Source organism: Trachemys scripta, chromosome 4 (genome assembly GCF_013100865.1).
Source record: "Trachemys scripta elegans isolate TJP31775 chromosome 4, CAS_Tse_1.0, whole genome shotgun sequence".
Taxonomy (NCBI): domain Eukaryota; kingdom Metazoa; phylum Chordata; order Testudines; family Emydidae; genus Trachemys; species Trachemys scripta.
The window spans coordinates 124685772-124708902 of record NC_048301.1 but is presented as its reverse complement, the minus strand read 5'-3'; the positions used below and the strand labels follow the sequence as shown (position 1 = coordinate 124708902).

General features: G+C 45.0%; 1 protein-coding gene across 1 annotated transcript; it reads right to left on the bottom strand.

The window, feature by feature from the left end:
- Nucleotides 1-1836: 1836 nt before the first annotated feature.
- PPP1R15B (protein phosphatase 1 regulatory subunit 15B) lies at nt 1837-13658 on the bottom strand. The gene is made up of 2 exons (XM_034767253.1): nt 11741-13658; nt 1837-5040 (listed from the first exon to the last, which is right to left on the bottom strand). The coding sequence occupies exons 1-2, from the start codon at nt 13316-13318 to the stop codon at nt 4828-4830; spliced, it is 1791 nt and encodes a 596-aa protein (XP_034623144.1). The 5' UTR covers nt 13319-13658; the 3' UTR covers nt 1837-4827.
- Nucleotides 13659-23131: the final 9473 nt, after the last annotated feature.

Below are 23131 nucleotides of genomic sequence, written 5' to 3'. Positions count from 1 at the left end.
ACTGATAATGTAAGATAGCATGAAACTGTTTTTACTTGTACTGTAATCCCATATTTCTGCTTTGCCAGGCTTGTCCTCTTCCAGGCACTGAAATCTGCTTCCTCAATTTATTTCTACTCTTTGGTTTTGCATTTCCCTCAGAACACATTCCAAATGAATATTATTACCCTTTGCATGAAGGGCTCATTTCCCTCTTTATGGGAGATAATGCAAAAATGGTAGTTATTTGAAGCCTTTAATACAGACATTGGAATCAGTCATATTAATCCTTTAGATAATTTATTTTACTAATGAGCATAAACCCAATTTTTTTAAACTACTCCTCACAGCAAATTTTTCAGACCTACAATCTTTAGCATTCTATGCTGTTGCTTCTTTAAAACAATTAGATGTTACAGTGACCAATTGTGTAGTCTATATTCAAGATGGAAATCTCTTAATTCAATTGACTTAACAAGTAAAGCTTTCAGTCACTAAATAGAAGTCCCAAATCTGATGCATGATTTACACAGTAGCTGCATCACCTGATTTTATATATTCTATTCTGCTGCCAACCGTGACCTCTGTTGCCCTTTTAAGAAAACTGCAATTGTACAGTAGTGATTTTTGCACTGCCACCTTCCTGAACACTTGCCTAAAAAACATATTGTACATTTGAATATAGCATATCATTGTGGTGCATGATGCCCCCTCCCCCACAAAAAAAAAACATTTTCATAACATTGTCAACTGGCTCCCATTTTATGTGTAACAAAATATTTTCCCTTGATCTATAAAGAAATTTGGAATCATGAGCACGTTTGCATAAAATGGATACACCATCTTTTGGAAGGGGAAAATAAATCAGTGACATGGGCTGGTAGTACCATGGTTTAGGTCTCCATTGCACCTAGCCACCCTCTGGATCTGTGCGCTTGCTGTTCTGTACCAATCACCACACATCCGTGGTCTATTACAGTTGGTGAAACACATACAGAAGTAAGAAAATGAATAACTTAAGGCAGTGATGCCAGAAAGCAACACATGGAAAACATAAGTGATTCTAGTTTAAAGCAGCATTAGATGTTTAGCTCATGAAACAAAACAAGTCTCAAGTAATAAATTCCATGGAAGGGGGAAGAGCAAGTTTTTTTTTTTTTTTGGAAGATCCCAAAATACTTTAATCTATATATATTCACTTCACTATTAAAAACACAACAGCTGTTTAACAGCATAACACTACATATCTTGACGAGGGAAGTAAGTATCTATACTGACTATAGCTTACAAGTATACTACATCCAGTGTCAACTACAAAGGGAATTTCAGCAGACAAAATGTATTATCCAAATGGAAATCTGGTGGAGATTAAATCCCTACTGTTCCAAAAAGGGCCACAAGATCTTGACTACAGGTAGCCTGGATCCTAAACTTTCTATCTTTTGGCCAAAAGATAGACATTTCAGCTACAGAGGATCCCTTACCACCACACAAAGTTATTGAGTCAGAGTGAAGAGTGCCAACTTCTGAATCACCAATGCCACTTTTACATCACTTTGTTTTCCCTAAGATCTCTCCAACCTCTGATCAAGCCCATAGCAGCTTAGTTTAAGAAATAACAGCATAAAACTGCTCACATATCAAATAAAACAAGCTTGTTACAGGAAAACAAAGCATTGTATTTCTCCTTTACAACTGCTGCACATTAAAATTCTATCACATTTATAGTTTTTCCTGGACCACAGCTACTGTCTGAAACAAGGCTACAAGTTACATATAGACGTATAGCAGACTCTGGTTTGCAGTTCCACCCCACATACCTCATGTAATATCCTTCAAAGACAAACAACTTGGCACTATCTTGCAAATATCTTTATTTCAATTTACAGATTAGTTCTGAATAATTTTATTATATACAGAAATATAACATATAAAACCCAACAAATTGGATACAAGCAAATCAATTAAAATCTGTATAAAGCCAATTTAGAAGGTTGTCGGGCTTCTAACTTCACCTCTCTAAAATTATATAAAAATAAAATCTGATAATTACAGTTTTGATTTAAAGTTTAAAATTAATAGGTGTTCTTAAGTGAAACACTTATACATACAAAAAACAGCCTTCCACATCCTTCATTACCATTTTAAGATATGCTGTAGGGAAAGGAAAGCGAAAAGAAGACTAAAATTGGTTTGCTTTTGTTTAGGGATTTTATATTGGATTTCTACAGCTGAGAGTTTAGTGCCAGAATCCCCCATTTCCTTTTTGCAGCTGATATTTTGAAGGGGACAGCAATTTAGTTTGAAGTGCTTATGTAGATATGTGCCTCAATGAAAACTATGTTTATCGCTATGATGATGATGATGTATGGAAAAAGATTGAGATGCTGTCAGGTTAAAAATTAAGCAGATTCCTTACATATTAAAAACTTAGAATTTTAGTCTAATTTTACTTAATTAGGGACAATGAAAACCCACTAGTCAGCTTCACTTTTTAGCTCCTTTCTAGTTTTCACCGAGTCAATATTTGTATTCCTATAATGCTTTCACATGATCTCACAACACTAACGAATTAAAGCCTCACACAACCCTTGTGAGGTAAGGGAGCATTCTTAATTTTACAGAGAAATCAAGGCAAAAAGTGACTTGTCTGAAGCTAGAGGGAGACTGGCAGATCTGGGAAAAGAACTGGATCTCGTGTGCTTTAACCACAAGACCATCCTTCCTCTCACTATCACACTGGTTTGTTTGCAAGCACTGAAGGGAAACTGGTGTTTTAAGAGTTGTTGCCATTGGAATTTTTTTTTTTTTTTTAAATCATGGAAGCAGTTCTACTAGCTTTATGTTTTCCAGGTTTTTACATAACCCAATTTTGGGTTTAAATTTGACCTGAAATCATTTCTTGAATTGCTAGAAGCTGAAATGCCAAAAGTTGAGCAATATTCAACTTCATTCAAATAAAGGAAGATTACTACTAGTTTAAAACAATAAATAGCTTCCGGTTGAAATAGTAAACTTAGAATGCAACTAAAGAATGCATTTTTCTTCAACTGGAGACATCTTAACGGTCAGCTTCCATGTATATGGTGTTATACTATCAGTTAAGTGAAAGTGCTGAGGCAGGGTGGTATTAATACTGATTTTCTGTAAAGAAAGTATGTACTTGGGTGTAGCTTTAGAGCTTGTTGAGTTGGTTCAAAAGGCCAAGAACCTGATGTAGAATTCCACTTTTCACTGTCCTTTGCAGGTCAAATGCCATAAGCTTTTTAAGTGAAAGCTAAAGCATAACCAGCAGTTGACTGCCCATGATAACAGTCTAGGCTCAGACTGTCACCCTCAACATCAGTACATGTACTACATGTTGCATATACTTATCAGGGTAACAGAGCTTTCCAGAGTTCTGAAAGAACCTGGACCTACTGCACAACTAGCTTTGATAAGTACCAGGCAAGAATTTTATATTTAGAAAACACAAGAGCAGCAGCACTGGTAGTTTTTTCAGCTCTCCTGAGATCCATCTTCAGATCAAAATATTTAAATACATAATCAAAGGTGTTATGTAACAAAGAAAAAACCTGATAAGCAAAACTGAATTCTTGAGAAGGAGACAGAGTCCTGTTAACTAATACAATTAGCAGGCAAAACAACAAATTTGTTTTACAGAAGATGGGAAAAAGACAGACAACTGAAATGTTGCAACTACCTATTCAAACTTTAAATCAGAACTGCAATCATTGGGTTGTGAACCCTATAAATATTTCAGACTCTTGTTTTTTCAAAAGTGCAAAATTCCAATTTAATTGCCACCCTTCTCCTACATATGGCAGGCAGAGAGACAAAGACATTGCAGAGAGGGAGGCAGGGTAGCCCCTCTCCATCCTGGGCTTCTCATGGACCTGGTGAGATAGGGATAGGGGTAGGTGGAATGGGCATCCTCAGACATCCTTCCCTCCTTGGCAGTCCACCTTCCACCCTCCCCCCACTGGTGGCCACAGCCCACCAAAAGCTGCCCAAGTCTTTGAACCACCGCCTCCTCTGGGCCCGAAGCTCACAGAGAGCACTAGGTGCCTAGCTCCTGGGTGAGGGAAACTGTTCCAATCCCTCTGGGGTGCCCCCCCCCCCGCTTCCAACCTACAGAGTAGGCAGGCAGAGACGGACAGCACAGAGAGTGGTGCCCGGCCCCGGCCAGGCAGCTCCATGTGACCTCAGGGGACATCGTCCCAGAAGGCCCGCTGAGAAACTGCTGCTGTGGCCTTGCCCTCTCCCAGGGATCTGGAGTTTTACTGTTCCCAGCATGCCTGGGAGGCGGACGTGACTGGGGCCACCGACTCCCCCACATGCGCCATCCTGGCCACACACCTGCATTGAGTTCCATCCCCCTGGTCCAGGGTCAGTTGCCCAGCCCGGTCCCGTCTCTCCCCATGCACCCCATTAATGATCCTTCATTAAGTTCACCTATGGCAACCTTGTTACAACTTTTACTTGCCCTAGATAGTCAAGTTCGACCATCTTCTCAGCACTGCACCAGGGCCATGACCGATCCTGGCAGGGCCAATCCGAGGACCTCACTAAACCATCCAATCGGTAGTAGCGACGGATGGTATGTACAAAAGGCATTTATGGTCTGGATTTTACCTAAACAGTTGAGATACAAACTGCTTTAAGAGCAATATAATTACACCACTCTTATTCTTCAAGTGACCAAGGTATTTTTTGTTTCCATATCAAATCTGGACATAATTAGGTATATTTTATTGGCTGAACATTAAATTTGGAAGCAGTATTAAAGTTATGCTTAGCTCCCCGTTATAGGAACAGTAGGGTAACAGGGCTACCAAATTTAGGGGACTAGAAATCATCAAGCATTTTATAGTATGTTTCCTGGAGTCTATTAAATATCCTCTGTCTATGCTCTACAGTTAAGCAGTATCCAATAGCATCTTCTGTTTCTTGAATTCGTTTCTGGAACCTGCACCCATCCCGTGCAAGTTCTTCCCAGGGTCCTTTCCGATCTTCTTCACTGCTTACATAATACTCAGTAACTTCTTCAAGGAATGTTACCTATAAGAGAGAAGATATTTATTAAAGCAGGAGTGCTCCACCTTTTTCTGAGGCCCTCCCCCCAACATGCTATAAAAACTCCATGGCCCATGTGTGCCACAACTGTTTTTCTGCATATAAAAAACAGGACAAGCATTAGGGGGTAGCAAGCAGGGCAACTGCCCAGGACTCCATGCCACACAGGGCCCCGTGAACCCAAGTTGCTCAGGTTTGGGCTTCAGCTCCTTGCGGTGGGGCTTCGGCTTTCTACCCTTGGCCCCAATAAGTATAATACTGGCCCTACTTGGCGGAGCCCTCTGAAACCTGCTCGTGGCCCCCCAGGGGGCTCCGGACCCCTGGTTGAGAACCACTGTATTAAAGCACTGGACAATCATTTACACAAAACGATCTCATTCTCAATTAGTATTTGCAGTTACTGTTACCATATTTTGCCATGAGGACTCTTAAATTAAGAACTGTTTCAAAAAACCTAATGAAAACATAATTCAATGTTGACTGACTTGTGCAGCGTGGTCTTTGCACTAACATTTGACTATGACAACACAAGGTTGTAACATGCCTGTTTTTAAATGGGTGTATTTTAGTTTATCTTTACAAAGGTAAAAACAGGAGAACTTCGTTCCTGCAGCTTACTTAAGTTGTGTACTGTTCTGAATAGACTATGGGTACTACAGTGTAAACAAGAAGCCCCATGTCAATATGGAGAAGAGGATGTCGTACAGTTTTTAAATTTAAGGAAGTGGCACTCTTATAGCTACATGGCTAGGACAACACAGATCAGTTATTTAGGATTTACAGTGAATTCAGCAGGTGTATTTAAATACCATGTACAGAGTTTTGAAATTACAATAATGGTATTTTCAAATGTCACAACCCTAAGCTTCATGATGCAGCAAAGAAGTATATCTTTAAAGCTATGACCAAACCTTTGGCAGGCATGCTACTAAAACAGAGACAATATCTCCTTCCATAATGGTTATACAACATTTTCATTGTATTTAAAATTCAAACAAAATATTTGGAATCACAATATTAGTTCATCACCTAGCCCAATGCTATTTTAAAGATTTAACTATTATCCTTCTGATCTTAGCTATTAATAGGCTAAAATTAATGCCATACTGTACTTTAAACTCAACATACAGTATCTAATTATGTACCTCCTCGTTTTGCTACATTCAGTCTTTCAGATGCAATTTAAAACTGAAGCCCTGACTACTTGTCATTAAAGATCCCATAGCAATGTTCAGAACAAGTGTATTAATTCCAGTTTCTTGGAAACACTCCACTTTGGACAATTAGCCCTGGTCTACACTACAAACTTATGTCAGTATAACTACATCACTCGGGCGTTGCAAATCCACATCCCCAAGTGAAACAGTTACACCGACCTAACTCCCGATGTAGACAATGCTACATTGATGGAAGGGCTTCTCCCATGGACATAGTTACCGCCTCTCAGGCAGGTGCAGTACCTATACCAATGGGAGAAGCTCTAGGCGCCGCAGCTGTGTCACTGCAGCACTGTAAGCGTAGACGAGCCCTTATAGTCTGCAAAACATGCTCACTGAGAAGCTGTTCTTTGCATCTCTCTCCTCCCCTTCCGTCCCCCAAAAATGTTTGACTGACATAGCTACTATGGAAACCTTCAGGAGGAAAAGAGCTTCTATAACTTAACAAAAAGGCACAAACTTTGGTGCCAACATCTAGACAAAGGCATTTCCAGTGCAAATGGATTCTGTATTCAAATATAACCACAAGAGTGGGGCAATGTGAGTCTGTTAGAATTTCCTTAACATTTTATAGGAGAAGTTTAACTTAAGCTGTATAAACTTGCTTAATTTTTTTTTTTTTTTAAAAAGCTAGCCACTCAGCCAAGAAGCACTTCATTTGCAATCTCAAAAGCATCCAGCCTTTTGCCAATTGCAGGATAAAATAATGTAAATACAGAAATTGCCTAGAATAATTTTTGTACCTCTTAAAATTACATACTTTATACCAGGAACAGCCATCAGTGGCAGCCACCAGCATAGCTACACTAGGGAGTTCTCCCAATTCAAACAGGCAAAGAGGCTATATGCACTAGTGAAGCTTATCCCTGCTTGAAACAGGAGTAAAGCAGCTTAGCCTTACACTGGTGGTGCCAAAAGTTGAAATCCCCAGTGTGCACAAGGCCTTAGTTTTACACTTGCTCAAGACTACTCTATCCAGAACTTCCAGAAGGTTTCAGTTACCACTGCCGCCCTCACCCCACACCTGTGTACACTTTGAGCACTGGCAGAGAGTAAGATAAAGCTTCTATGTAGTGACCTACTGAGTTATTTATCAAAGGGATCATACAAGGACTGATCCAAAAGTGTCATCAGTCTTAAAACTAGTCCAGAAACTCAGTTTTAGCTTTAATTCCCCATTGGAAGTCAAGTCCTTAGTTAATTCAACATAGTGTGTTAATAACAGATACCCTGTTCCCCTATAAAGGGTCTTCAAGTTTTTAAAACTTTAACATACAACACTGTGCTCGTTTTCCTGTTGAATTATTCAAGGTGATTTGCGCAATATAGTCTTTACTAAGAAACCCTCTGTCACTTTTAAGCAATCTTTGGGTAACAGATCAGCCACATCTAATTAAATATCTGCTTTCAAATAAACTGATAGTTACATCAGCCTGTCCCTTTGTGGCCTACTAATTTCATCCCCTTTACATCAGTCTACGACACCCCCTTGGGTACAATTACCAACTTTTGTAATATCAAGCTAGATATTGCATACGGATCATTGTTCATTCACTGTGTTACTAGGAAGGATTACACAAAGGGATTGAAAATTGTTTGAAAATTACTGTATCTAAATTACTAGTGCAAACAAGTGAAATAGGTAAGGTGGTCCCAAAAATGCATTTTCATGCACTCCAATAAAATGCTTTTAAAAGCCTTCATCTGACATGCAGCAAGATCTTGAAGATAAAAGAATAAGTATATGAAGCTTTATATAAGTGCACCAACTGGCTCTTTAGAATGCCTACACAAAGCCATAAAAATAAAGTATAATCCAAGAACAGAAAGTAAATATCTACTTGGAGTTAGTTTGCACATAATTACACTGACATCAAACTAAAAGTTGCTACTATATGAAAACATTCCAGCTGCAATTTCCACTAGCCACTGTGTGTGTGTGTATATGTGCTATGTAGTATACATGCATACTTTTTAAAACTAAACCCTTCAGGTGAGGGATTCTGATCTTTGTCTAACACATTGCCCATTATAGAGTGTTATGTATACTTTCAACATTACATGAAGTGCACTTCGCACCAAATGGTTGCTTCTAAAACGAGTCACTTTCTAGAATCTTTTTTCAGTCTCATGTATTCACTGTTTCCACAAAACAGAATGAAAAGCTATTCAGTGTTAAATTTGCATTTGAAGTTTAATGTTAATTTGTTGCTGCAACTCAGCTAATTTTTTATAAACGCAGTTATACCTAATTTGAAGAGTTTCAAATGATGAAGTGGGACTTTACAGTGAAATACTAAGAGAGCGGGACTACTGACATATACACATGTACCCCAAGTGACTGTAGGGAAGTCCATCTATACAGCAATTCACCAGTGCCTGCCCCAGGTCAGCTGACTCAGGCTCATGCTCTGCGACTGTCAAATTGCTATGTAAGTGTTCAGGCTCAGACAAGAGCCAGAGCTTTGGGACCCGAGATGACCCCCGCCAAGCCAGAGTCAGCCACAGCCCTGCCTTGGGTCTTTTGTTTGAGTGTTGACATACCATTATTAGGGGCTCCTTCAAACTCACCTCTGAGCTATGGTTCAGAAAATGTGAAGGCTGATCTAGATGGCTCTACTCTTCTAAAGGAATAGGACTCAATCTGATCAGAGAGCACAGTTAGGTGTTATAGGCCCTCTGATTCTTCACTTCATCTTCAAAAGTATGCTAGAAGGGGACATAGGTCGAGCTACTTTCTTCTAAGCAGCTGAAATGCTAAATTCCCATAATCATGGTAAAGGCTAACAGGTTTACATATAGTTTTAGGCTCAAACAGCCATAGTTTATATAGTCCATCCCAGTAGCAGGAAGGGGTGGGGTCAACAGCATCCAAAGAAAACTATCAACCTTAAGCTCCCATCTTCCAGCAAGTTTGCTGTTGCAAAAATTCTGCTATTGTCAGGGGAAAGAAACCCAAGAATAGAAATATAATTTGAAAATAAAGATTTTGAAGTAGAGATGTTAAAAAACCAAACAGATAAATCAGTCAAGCAGTAGCACTTGATGCTAGGTGAGTCAGGAAGTACAAAATGCCACTCCCTGACCTAGCAGGGGTTAAAAGCACAACCATCATAAGATGGTGAGGGAGAGAAGATCGGAGATGTAGTTCTTGCTAGTCAAACCTCAGGGAGGTGCTCAAAAAGGAAATGCTCTCCCTTCTCCTATAAGGAAAAGCTGGCAAATTACTTCAAACCACAAGGTTATCAGATCATGTCTGGAAGAAAAGGTATTTGGAATGGCAGGTGAAAGATTGGGAAATTGGGCTATTCATGAAGCTGCAGGGCACAAGCCTCGAATATCAGACTGTCCCCAAGCCAGGCTCTCAAAGTAATCACAAAACAGCCATATACTATGACCACTACAAAAACAGATTGTACTTGTTCCATCTATTTTGATAAGCTGTTACAGTATCATGGAACTCAATCTTACAAACCCTTACATGGGGTTTGCAAAATTTGACACTGTCTTACAATATGCTTGTAAAGGGACTCAATTTATAGTAGCCTAAAAGTAATGCTTAACTTTTTAGACAGCTATTTAAGCTAAATCCTAGTATACAAGATCAACTCCTCAGAGACTTGGTAGCAAAACCTGTGAACCCATACACAGATCTCCATACTTGTCTATTTGTATTTAGACCTATAGTGTTAAAATATTTTAACAAATTCCTTGGATTACTATAGAGAATACTTCAATCTGACTAGTAAGAATTGTTTCTGTTATCATTTAAACTCAATAGAAGTGTTATGATGCATTTTTAAAAGACTCAGACGGTTTTGAAAGTTCCTATAAGAACTAAGTTCTTGACTTCTGTTACCAAGTGTTAAGATACTCTATTAAAGAGTTTCCTCCCACTGCACTAGAAGTATTATTAAAATGACTGTGTTATTACACAAACTAGTTTAATAAAAAGAAGAACAGGAGTACTTGTGGCACCTTAGAGACTAACAAATTTATTAGAGCATAAGCTTTCGTGGACTACAGCCCACTTCTTCGGATGCATCCGAAGAAGTGGGCTGTAGTCCACGAAAGCTTATGCTCTAATAAATTTGTTAGTCTCTAAGGTGCCACAAGTACTCCTGTTCTTCTTTTTATTAAACTAGTTTGTGTAATAACACAGTCATTTTAATAATACTTCTAGTGCAGTGGGAGGAAACTCTTTAATAGAGTATCTTAACACTTGGTAACAGAAGTCAAGAACTTAGTTCTTATAGGAACTTTCAAAACCGTCTGAGTCTTTTAAAAATGCATCATAACACTTCTATTGAGTTTAAATGATAACAGAAACAATTCTTACTAGTCAGATTGAAGTATTCTCTATAGTAATCCAAGGAATTTGTTAAAATATTTTAACACTATAGGTCTAAATACAAATAGACANGAAGAAGTGGGCTGTAGTCCACGAAAGCTTATGCTCTAATAAATTTGTTAGTCTCTAAGGTGCCACAAGTACTCCTGTTGTTCTTTTTGCGGATACAGACTAACACGGCTGCTACTCTGAAACCTAGTTTAATAAAGTTACTTGGCTACTATCTGAAGAGATAATTTCTGGGTAATTTATAAAATGGAAATATGGGCCTGACACAAATACAAACATTTGTATGTCACATTAATTTTTCTGGTAAGGAAAGATGAAAAGAAAACAAGGAATTTTTACTAAATCCTTAATGCTTCCAGATGCTGTCAGAACAAAAACAGTAGAGAGTGTCAGAACCCAGAAAGTGCAAGGAAACCCTGCTTTAAAATGAAAATTCCAGAACTCTGAGGATTTCGGAAACAAAAGTTTGTTAACTCACATCATAACAACACATAGCTGTTTGCCATTTTATCAAAAACTTGATGTACACTCAAATATTAATTGAACAATTAGCTTCTAAGCTTGTTGGGGGAGGGACCATCTCTTGCTATGGGTAAAAGTCCTACCACCACTGACTTCAAAGGGCCAGAATACCTCCTTATGTTTTCACCTATTGTCCTAAGCAATGGACCCCTGATCCTGAGTGACGTGCCTAGGCACTAATGCAGAACCTAAGTTATGATCACACGCCTCATTTGGAACCGGAAGTACACAATCAGGCAGCAGCAGAGACCAAAAAAGCATATACAGTACAATACTGTGTTAAAGAGAAGACAGTAACAAAATAAAGGGAAAGTTTAAAAAAGATTTAACAAGGTAAGGAAACTCTGTGCTTGTTTCATTTAAATTAAGATGTTTAAAAGCAGCATTTTTCTTCTGCATAGTAAAGTTTCAAAGCTGTATTAAGTCAATGCTTAGTTGTAAACTTTTGAAAGAATAACGTTTTGTTCAGAGGTATGAACATTTCAGAGTTATGAATAACTTCCACTCCAGAGGTGTTCATAACTCTAAGGTTCAAAACTGTACCACAATACCAGCACATAAGTACACGAACCAACATGAAATATACCTTTTTTCTCTTGGTATTTGTACGTTTCTCTCCAAAAAGAATGCCATGCTGCACAGTATCTGTGACCCCACAGTTATGGTTCTCCAGCAGCTGCACCTGACAGGTGAATAAGAGATTGCACTGAGAGCTGACCAAACACAGCCCCGATGCTCCTTCTAAGTCATGCTTCCCTTTCTTTTTTGCAGTTTGAAATGGTGCCTTGAAATTGAAAGGGTTATAGGGATCATCTGAGTTACAGAATGAGTTCCAAAGTTCCAAATTATCTTCCTCATCTGCACTATTACACTCCCATTCATCATCCTCTTCAGAACTGAGGGCAGGCGAGCCAGGAAGGCTTTCGGCCCATGAAGAATCCTCCTCTACATATGACTCACCAGACAAATCCTTCTCTGAATTAACAGCAGTTCGAATGGCAGCTGTAAAGTTCTGAGGGTTGTAAGGATCCAAACTGCAGAAGGAGTTCCAGAGGTGCTGGCTCTCACTATCCTGGCTAGTAGAGTCTGAATCTGAGAGGGACCCCTCGCTATCAAACCCATCATCATCCCCATCCCAGTCTTCCTCACCCTCTGAGCTTTCCTCTCCACTGGAACTGCCCCTGATAATGTAGTCTATCAGTTTGTTAGCGCAGGCAGGCCTGGATGACACTGGCAGGTCTTGCTCTATATCAGAATCCTCATCTTCAGCCTCTTCCGAGAGGGTCTTTTCCTCAGCTGCCTCCTTCTCAGGACTCCATACTGCCTGTTCCAGGGGGCTCTCTCCAGCTTGCCCCACTATGCTGTGCTCAGGCAGTTCCTCACGGCCTCTCAGCTCCCAGGCATCACACTTCTGCTTTAGATCCTCTTGGCTGTTACCCCTGTGCTGCTGTTCCTCCTCCAGGCTGTGGTAGCCGTGGTCCGGGTCAGGCACGGCCAAGCAATTAGTCGCCAGCTGTTGCTGCTGGAGGAACTCCAGGCGCTTGGTGCGCACGTGCTGGATTTCGGGGAGCCCCTCCCGGGATGGGGGTCCCCGCCAGCCGTCCTTGGGGAGCTCGGCGCTCAAGGGCTGGGGCAGGTGGCTCTTGTCGGTGCAGCAGGCTTGGCCGTAGCCGGACCCCAGACTGCCGCCGGGGCCCAGCATGTAGGAGACCAGGTCCACTTGCCGGACACTGAGCGGGGCCAGGCCGGTCCGCACCAGCCCCGCTCCCCACAGCGGCTGGGCAGACTCCAGGCCACTCTTCCGGCGCATCTCCGGGGCGTCGTCCGGCCAGTGCAGCTCCCCGTCGGCCCAACTCAGTGAGGCGGCGGCCTCGGACAGTAGTAGAAGAGGCGCGGCCTGAGAGCCCCCCGCGGGAGGCTCCCCCGCCGCGGGGCACAGGGCGCTGCTCAGCCCCTGGCCGGGCAGCAGCCGCTGGAGGAGACCGGGCAGTGGGGAAAGCAGCTGCGAGAAGAGCCGCAGCCAGGAGAAGGGGGGGCTAAGCTGGGGCTGGGCCGCGACTGCAGGAGCCGGGGGACAGGGGCCGAGCTTCAGCCAGGTGAGTCCTAACCAGGAGCTGGCCGGGCCGAGCCCGGGGCTCGCCTGCTCCCGCTTCCTCGGCTCCATAGCGGGGCTCCTCAGCGCTCCCTGCGGCCCGGCCGCTTCTCCGGCGCCGGAATCCAGCTGCTGCCTGCGGAAGCTCGGGATCTCCTAGCGGCGTTGCGGTCTCCTCTCGGGCAGGGCTCCATAGTGCAGCGGGCCAGCAGTCCCCTCAGGCCAGCGACGGCACCATAGAGCCCAGCCCGGCCGGCCGCCCTGCCTGAAGTAGCGAGAACAAAATGGCGTCGGAGCCGCGAGAGCGCCGGTTAAACCGCCCACCCGGCGCGAGACCCACACTAGCCTGCGAGGCGCGCGCCCGCGGCCAACTCCCATTGACCTGACAGGGCTCAGGGAAGAGTGGGCGGGGCCGTTCCGTAACATCCTGGCAACTGCGTCACGGCCCCCAGCCTATGATTGGTTCCCTGCTGGACTACAAACCCCCGCCCACCCGAGCCGCCGCCTGCTCGAGGTCCCGCCCGCACCCTACCGGAGAATTGCATCAGCCGCGGAGGAGAAAGGGGGAAGAGCGCATGCGCTGCACAGCCACCGCCCGTCACGCACAAGGCCTTGCGGAACCTATTGCACGGCAGCGCCCCCTCTGGACATCTGCGGAAACTGCATCCCCTCTTGCTGTCCTGCCTCCAGCGCCGCCTGGCTGCTTCCTCTGGTTCCCCGGGGGCTGCTCTGCAAACTGCCCGCTACCCTGTATCTCCAGGCTGCAGCTCCCTGGGCCTCCCCCCCTGGCCCCACAGCGCCCCCTTGCCTTGGGGGCAGCAGGGATGACAAGGCACTGCTGTGGCGCTGACCACTCCTGCTCCCCGCCCAGCTTTGCTTCTCATAGGCAGGGCCCTGTCCCCCTGGGCTGGGGTTCCCTGTGCTCCTGGGAACCCCCCTCAAAAAGCAGGGTCTAGCACTCAACATCCCATCCCCAGCTGTAGGCTCCGGGGGGAGTACTGGGGTTCCTTCCCTACCCTCACACTCCCTAACTCCACACTGGCAGCTACCCCATTGGCTTACGCCTGCAGGGGCTTCTCCACCAGTGACCCTGAATTTAATACTTCATGAAGAGCCATCCATTTCTCTAGACCTTCTTCTTGCCGCCACCCTGCTCGATGTCTGGCAACGCCCCAGCTGCAGTAGGGATCAGCTAGTATGTTACAGCAGCTCTGCCTTAGAGGTTATGGGCACAGCTTTGGCAGTGGAGCAAAACACTGATGGTAGGAGTGGGTGGGTACCTTTCCTACATCTTGCTGCAGCATCCTTGCTGTCATGGAGAGGCAGCCACACAGTCTGGGAAACACTGTCCTAGAGGCTGCACTGCAGAACAGACTGGTAAACAGAATCTGGAGGAAAAGAAGCAGCCCAGCTCCACTGTCTGATTGCAATGGAGCCAAAACTACATTGTGTCCTGCAATACATTCTGCACTCTCAGTTTAGAGATTCCAAATGATGAGATGTTCATCTCCTTCTTCTTTCTTGGGGAGTTTGTTCCATAGCCAATGAGGCCATTATTCCTAATATCCATCTTAAATTTTCCTTTTAATTTTAATCCCACTTCTAATTACACCCCTTGTTCTGTGCAGCTCCTCTTAGTCTTATGAGAACCTCCCACCTGAACCCATGTTCTGCAGTTTGGCCAGGCTGTATTAATTTAGTCCTTTTAATCTTTTATCTTAAGTCTATTGACTCCTTTATTTTTAGACTTGGCAAAGAGCAATTATGAAATGAAATAGAAAGTGTGGGGGGATAAAGCTTGTGGCAGGTACTGTTATCAGCTGGCATAGGGTGAGGCTGCTCTGCAAACAGTGATAAGAAGCTGGTAACCACATTATCAAAGGGCACATTCACCAAGGTCACAAGTTGCCAAAGGTCCATCCCACTGAGCACTCTGTTTTAGCAAAAGAGTTAGTAACAGAATTTTTACCCAAGCTTTTTAGAGTTAATTTGCTTGTGCTACCAACTCCACTTTTGCTAACTGTTTAGAAGCACAAACTTTAATAAACACTACTTTCCTTTAACATAACATAAAAAAGAATAAAAATTAAACCAAAATGAATTTTAAATATAAATCTATGCAAATACCTGGAGGCTATTAAACTTTCATGACACTTGTGTTTGGGAGACAAAGGTGGAAACCTGTTGAAATTGTTTGGTTAGCTTTACGCATAAACTGTTAGTTATAAAAATGTTTGTTTAAAAATATATTTAAAAGTGCAAACAAGAAACCCAAACAAGAAATTGACATTTTGTTAATATTACCTTTACCTTAATGTGGAGATTTCCCCTTGCATTTTTTATTTAAATTAAAAAAAACCCAAAGCCTTGTGATTCATAAAAGAGATTATTTTTGGGTGCAATTGCATTATTTGTTAAGGCAGAAATTTATGTCCATATATTTATAACTGAGACCTTTTTGAACTTTGCAAAAAAATAATAATTGGTGTTAATAATATTATGTTTATATCCCAACCATAATATTAAAATAGTGTGGCACTACTTCTGTTAAAAAAAATGTATAACATTGACTTTTGTTGCAACAAAATAAAAACAAACAAAAAAAGTAGTTATGTGACACACACAACGTACATCACAGGAGAACATACATGACATACAGGACAAACTTACAATTAAACAAATGGCACCAGAATTCTATTTATAACTATACAAGATGAGGCATTAAGACTTCAGTTATTAACGCAATGCATTTTAAAAAACAGACAAGTAAACAGAAGGGTTAAATATGTAAATAAGCAAGTTATTACCTTTTTATTTAATCTTTTAATAAAAATTGATAAAAATTCATATTGTTATTTTCCCCCTTTGTTGTATTAATTTAGTAACGTCCGGCATTTTCCATTACTTTTCATTACTTTATTTAAAAACTCTGCTATATGGAAATAAGGAAAGCCCATGTTTCAAATATTAGACGGTGGTTAGGATTAGAAGCAGTGTCTGCATTTCCGTTGCTAGGCAACCATATATTTAAGAAAGTTGGGAGTATTTCCAGCTGTTGCATTCCTGAAGGGTAAAAATAATTAATTTACTGGATTTATTTAAAGTTTTGACTTTGTTTTCTCTTTGCTTGTTTGCTGTTTTTTGTTTAGTGTTCAGTTGCTTTATCTTTTTGGAGGTTCTGTGGAAACTATAACTTTTAAAACAAAGAGGGAGAGCAGAAGTGAGGAGAGGCAGGGGAAAAGCGAGGGAAGAGCAGCCTAGGAAGGAGGGATACCTGAGCCAAGAGCAGTGGTTCTCAAACTTTTGTACTGGTGACCCCTTTCACATAGCAAGCCTCTGAGTGTGACCCTCCCCTTTATAAATTAAAAACACTTTAAAATATATTTAACACCATTATCAATGTTGGAGGCAAAGCGGAGTTTGGGGTGGAGGCTGATAGCTCGCGACCCCCCATATAATAGCCTTGTGACCTCCTGAGGGGTCCTAACCCCCAGTTTGAGAACCCCTGGCCAAGAGAGATTCATTCTATCAAGTTATCTTAAAGTACAGGCAGCAGCAGCAGAGTTTAGCAAACTGAGAAAGGATATAAAGGAAAACTTAGCCAGTATGTACTAATATTTGAGAAATAAAGTTATATTATTAGCTTTGAGCAAAGAGTAGGGCTCTGTGGGTTAAAGCAGTTGGCAACTCGCACCCCTTGTTTTTATCCGGGCTCTAAGAGAAAAGTAGGGGTCATTACTTACTCTTGTAAGACCTGAATTTGTTCCCCAAGTGTCTGTTTCTTTTGTCTGCATGCCAGATGGGTTTCAGGAGCACCCTTGTATGCTGCAGTTGATTGTTTTTGGGCAACTCCGTGTGTTAACACATCAATTCTAGCTGTTAACCCACTCTGTCTCTGTTTTTCACTTTGAAATTCTTTATTCACTCCCTTGAGATTAAGTCGCAAGCAACTCCCGTCTCCCAATGTGCTCTGTGAACTGTTCCATTTTTTCCTTCATCTGATTTACCAATCCAGTGAAAGTATTATTTGCTACTTCTCCCTCCCGTGTACTTACTTTTCCTGTTCTGACAGGCACCAGTCTAGGTCTCTGTTTCAGTTTTACCAGAACCTGGCTTGTATCATCTGTAGTGGTCCCTGTTTCATTTTTTAATTTTTGCTAGGGCCACCTTTTTCCATTTCTGTCCCCATTCTTCAGGCACTATATAGGTACCTGAAGCCCGTTGTTGACTACCAATATTTATAACAAGGGACGGCACGTCTCTTTCTTGCAGATTCTTTACAGCTGTTTCCAATGGTTTATTCTGTTCCTGTGCTTGCGGTCTCTGGCCTGCTTGCCATCCTGCTAGGAGAGTGGGCGCATTCCAGGGCTCTGTGGCTTCTCTTGCTTCTTTTAACTCTATCGTTGTTTCTGTTATTTGCCCTGCCAATTTCATGGCGTGTTGTCTTAACCATTTAACAGCCATGGCCATAGTTTGCAATATTCTACATTTCTTACACGTGTTTTTCAAGGCTACAGTCTCTGCCCTAGCCTTACAGATTCCATTCCATGTTTCTTCCCCACTAGCTTTTTAAAATTCACATGCACCTCCTTTGCTGGCAACCCAGCACCGTGTCCATACCTTTTTAAACTCTGTAAGGATTTGCAAGGAGGGATTAAGGGGGTTCCCTAGCTTGTAGCTTTTTGCCAGGTTAGATTGCGATTCTTACAGAGGACACCTCGCTTACATATCAGATCAGCGTTCAGGGTCACCAGTGTAGTCAGTGGTTGCCTGCATGTGTGTTCTCCCTGCGTGCTTTGCTGGCTCAGGCCAGATAGCCCATACAGCAGGCTCCATTCAAACTGCCCAAAAGACCAGAGACTTGGTTTCTGTAGTGAAGGTACTCGGACAGGTTTATTGGCCACAAAGCACAGTCCTTGCGCCCCAGATCAGTGTTTACAGTTATACTAGGACATGTGTGCCCATGACTATGGATGCAGCTCAGTGAATGGCGGGACTTTCCATTCCCCACCTCGTTCGGACAAAGACAGACCCTGTGACCCCTCTTTTATACACTGTTACAAACAAATTACTTATTGCCCCTTGGATGTGATTAGTTACCACCCTTTATCGTGTACATGTAGGTTCGATCAAAACATCTATAGTCATCACCCTGTCATCCAGACCTTATCTTTAAGAAGGGTCAGAGTGTCCTTTCATCGTCTTTGGAGAGTGTGTTTACACATAACCCTATATCGGGGTGTTCTGGCGCTACCCTTCTCGAATGTGACTATGTGACTATGCTGTGTTTTTGCAACTCCAACCCTATTCTTGCCAAGTTCATGTATCAGACAGCGAACTTACAAAGCAGATGGCTTGCAGCAGGGCCTGACGTCTGCTCACAGCTTGACTTTTGGTCACTTTGCTTTATATCAGCACTGCCTGACTTTACTTCAGGCCTTAGATCAAGCCCCTTATACCAGGCCTCATGTCTTGGGCTCGTTCTTTCGACACACAGTATCAATAGAGTCCACTAATTTTGGGCACCCAAATTCTTTCCAGGGGTACCAACCATATGCAGCTCCCACTGACTTTAGCTGGACTAGGGGGTGCTTAGCATCTCTGAAAATCAGGCTGAAGCTGTCTCACATTGAGCACCTAGAAATTAAGGTACCAAACTGAGTGACTACTTTTGAAAATTTAGGCCCGAAGCATTCTCTGCTTCAGTTTCCCTGTTTATTAGGGTTACCATACGTCCGGATTTTCCCGGACATGTCCGGCTTTTTGGGCTCCAAATCCCCGTCCGGGGGGAAATCCCAAAAAGCCGGACATGTCCGGGAAAATCGGACATGCGGTGCTGGGCCGGCGGCTCGGGTGCCGGGCCGGGGGCTCGGCCGGCAGTGCTCAGGGGGCCCGTGCCGGGCCGGGGGCTCGGGGGGCCCGGTGCCGGCGGCTTGGGTGCCGGGTGCCGGGCCGGGGGCTCGGGTGCCGGGGGCTCGGCCGGCAGTGCTCGGGGGTGCCCGGTGCCGGGCCGGGGGTTCAGGGGGCCCGGTCGGCGGCTCGGGTGCCGGGTGCCGGGCCGGGGGCTTGGGTGCCGGGTTGGGGGCTCGGCCGGCGGTGCCGAGCTGGGCCGGGGGCTCGGGGGACGGGCTGGGGACCTGCGGTGCCGGGGGTGGGCCGCGCCGCCTCCTCCTCCCGCCCCCTTACCCCCCCTTACCTGCTTCGGGCTTCCCGCGACTCAAATGTTCGCGGGAAGCAGGGGAGGGGGCGGAGACTTTGGGGAGGGGGAGGGGTTGGGGCGGGAGCGGGGGCGGGGCTGGGGCCCCTTTAAAGTGTCCTCCTTTCGGAGGCACTAAATATGGTAACCCTACTGTTTATAAAACAAAGGATGATATTTATAGCTCCGGTGTGTTATAACTAAGTATCAGCTGTAGTTCCACAGGTGAAAGGTGCTGAGAGTTGGTTCTTGTTAGCTCTTCCTCTTAAGCTTCTGGTGTATTTTCAAGGACAAAGCTGTCACTGCTGAAACTGAACATTACGTACCAGCACTAGTGGAGAGCCTGCCCGGCTACTCCTATGGAAAGAATAGTCTCTTTGTTCATCCTCGCACAGACATAGTAAAATATATATATTACTATAATTTCTCCAATAAGACTCATACTGACTGGGATGACATGTTTAATTTTTGTTAGTGAGCAAACTGAAAGACAGGCAGTTATATTGAAAATTCCAATACTGACACAAGTACAGGTGGACAGGAAATAGCCAGTTCGTTTCCTTATTACCAAATACTACAGTGACCATCCAGAGCATTACTAATCCTCGTGTCAGCTGTAGTGTAGGGAGCTGCTGATGTTGAGCGGTGTGTTCATTAAAATTGTAACTGGTAATTAAGAAATTTTACCCTTCAAAATATTCATTTACTAAGGGTGAGGCATTCAGGTCACTCCAAAGCCAGCATTTAGCAATAGGTGGGCCGGAGAACATCGTTAACCCAGCAATCATTGTTTCTTAGGTGGGCGGGGAGAAAAAGAGACCCAATTAAACCATTATATTGTGTTCTCTGTTTGCTCAGCTTCTTTCGGCTCCTTACATGTAAGTGCACGCTTCATAATCTACATTGCTACGGTCTGCTAGTGGCTCTCTTTGCTTAATCAGAGAAATAACCTGAACAGGCCTTAGACTCAGCCTGAGGTGCAGGATTAATTTAAACCTTGTATTTTCCAGACAAATGAAGGCTTAGGAGGACAGATAGTTGGTGTGGAAGTACACCATCAGGCCTTGAGCTTCTAAGGGTTAATTTGCAGTCTCACTTCCCTCAAAGGGTTAAATCTGTTAGCAATCTCTTGCAGTTCACACTCCTGCAAGTCCAACCTAAGGAACAGCCATCCTCAGTCCTAGCCTCCCCCCAGCAGCTAGCATGCAGCCTGGACTAGCATCATGGTACCAGCGACAAGGTTCCTCTGCATTCCAGTTACACATGGGAACATTCTGTAGCTATGACTGATGCAGGCCATTGGCAGTTGTAATTACAGGTGGTAGTTTAAGAACCAAGTATGTTTGTAACATGGATTTTGTGTTGCTGTAGCAACAGCATCGGGCAATAATAAAGCCGCCTCAGTAAGCACGGAGACCTGTGCTGGCCTTTCCATTCTCCTCCCAGCACACTCACAAGGAATGGATATTGTGAGCTAAGTCCCATTTCTCAATGAGAGTGCTTTACTTTTTCCTCCTCTGCTCCATGCCCTATGTTAGGTTTTCATCTTCTCTCTTTTAATATGTTTTTTTTAGACACCTTTTACATTTTGATTTAGTGTTAGTGAGCACTGGTTTGACAACTAAGGGGACTGGAGTCCTCTCTTTATCACAGACAAAACAGCCACAGGGCAAGATCCCATCCCCGGGCCCCATCAGTGTGCCTCAACTCTGACTTAGAGGGATGAAAAGGGGACTTCAGCCCTTGGTCTCTCTAGTGAGACTGCAAGCAAGAGAGCAAACAGCAACGGCAGTTCTGTGATAGGGTCATCTCCCTACTAGCAAGTGGGCTGAGACCCACCAAAATCATTTCACAAAGGCAAGTAGGTAACCATCCAGGGCCGGCTTTAGGCCGATTCAGCCAATTCGGCTGAATTGGGCCCCGCGCTAAGAGGGCCCCGCGCCACAGCTCTCCACCCCGCCCCCAGCTCACTTCCCCCTCCTCCCCTCCCCTGCACGCTCCGCCCCCTGGTCCTCCCCCGCCCCTGCTTCCCGCGAATCAGAGGTTCGCGGGAAGTCTGAAAAGAAGCAGGGGGGGGGGGGCAGGCAGCACCTGGTAAGCTGAGTCAGGGGTGTGGGAGGGGGACGTGAGAAGCGCTCCGGGGAGGCGCGGCCCATCTGGCCCCGGCCGAGCACCTCCGGCCCCAGCAGCTCCGGCGCCGGCCCTGGTTCTGGCCGAGCGCGACGGCCCGGCCTGCTTGGCTCGGCTCTGTCCCGGCCCCCGCGGCTCGGCTCGGGTCCGGCCCAGGCCCCGCAGCTCGGCTCGGCTCCGGCCCGGCTCCGTCGGCTCGGCCGGGCCCGGCCCCCGCAACTCAGCTTGGGCCCGGCCTGGCCCAGCCCGGCCCCCGCGGCTTGGCTCGAGCCCGGCCCCCGCGGCTTGGCTCGGCCCGGGCCCGGCCCCCCAGCCCGGCTCGGGTCCAGTCCGGCTCGGGCCCGGCCCCCTGGCTCAGCTCCAGCCCGGCCCCGGCTGAGCGGCTCCGGGCCAGACCCAAGCCCCACGACCCCGGCTGGAGCTCCGGCCGGAGCGCAGCCCGATTCCTGGGGGCGGGGCTTGTGACAAGCCACGCGCCCAGGAATCGGGCCCCGCTCTTGCTAAAGCCGGCCCTGCCTGCCCAGGGGCCTCGACCTCACAGCCCCGCGCTCTGACTGCCCTGACAGTCAGAAGCGCGGCTGCCGGGTTCGCCCCCTACCGGGGGGGGGGGGNACCCCTGCCCTATAGCCTATTATTGCTGATAATGGGCAGTTGCTGCTCATTGCTTATGAAAACTGACTTCACAATGAGCCCTGTACAGAACTCTCTTAAATGAGGAAAAAATATTTATTTGCCTGATTCACATGGCATTTTGAGGCTTAATTAATTAATTTCTCATTGTAGCTTTGAAGATGTAAATGCTCAGGGTGCTTAGACTCTCTCCTAATGTGGATGGAATAGCTTGTGATCAAACTGCCCTCCAATTTTTTATTTTACTCACAATCTCTGCTACCATTTGTGGCTGCATGGACCACTTCCCCACCCATTTGTTTCATAGCTTCACAGAGTTTAAGGGCAGAAGGGACCATTAGATCATCTAGTCTGACTTCCTCTATAACACAGGCTGGAGAATTTCCCCAGTTATTGCTGTGTTGAGTCCAGTAACTTGTGTTTGGCGAAAGCATATCTTCCAGAAAGACATGCAGTCTTGATCTGAAGACTTCAAGAAATGGAGAATCCACCACTTTCTTTGGTAGTTTGTTCCAATTGTTAATCACGCTCGCTGTTAAAAATGTGCGCAGTATACAGAGGTAAACCCACCTCGCTACTACTGCTCACCAGTAGCGTAGCTAGCGGGGTGCAGGGGAAGCAGCTGCTTCCCTCGCCTTTCCAAAAGCGGCTGGAGGAGTGAGGGGAGAGCGCAGGCTGGCGGCCCGCAGCGCGGCCGGTAGCCATGATGGGGGCGGCGAGCATGGCCGGAGGAGCAGGGGGGCGCAGCATGGCGGCCAGCAGCCGCAGCTGGAGGAGCAAGGGGGGGAGACCACGGGGGTGGCACGGCAGGGCCGGAGGAGCCATGGGGGGGAGGGGCGGTGCGGCCAGAGGAGGAGCCAAGGGGGGGGCACGGAGTGGTCAGAGGAGGAGCCATGGGGGGGAGCCTTTTTTATGTTTGCTCCCCCTCC

Coding starts and splice junctions, on each gene's coding strand:
- PPP1R15B (XM_034767253.1), bottom strand. CDS start 13,318: ATGGAGCCGAGGAAGCGGGAGCAGGCGAGCCCCGGGCTCGGCCCGGCC. Junction 5,041..11,740: donor CAAATACCAAGAGAAAAAAG/GTATATTTCATG, acceptor TCTCTCTTATAG/GTAACATTCCTTGAAGAAGT.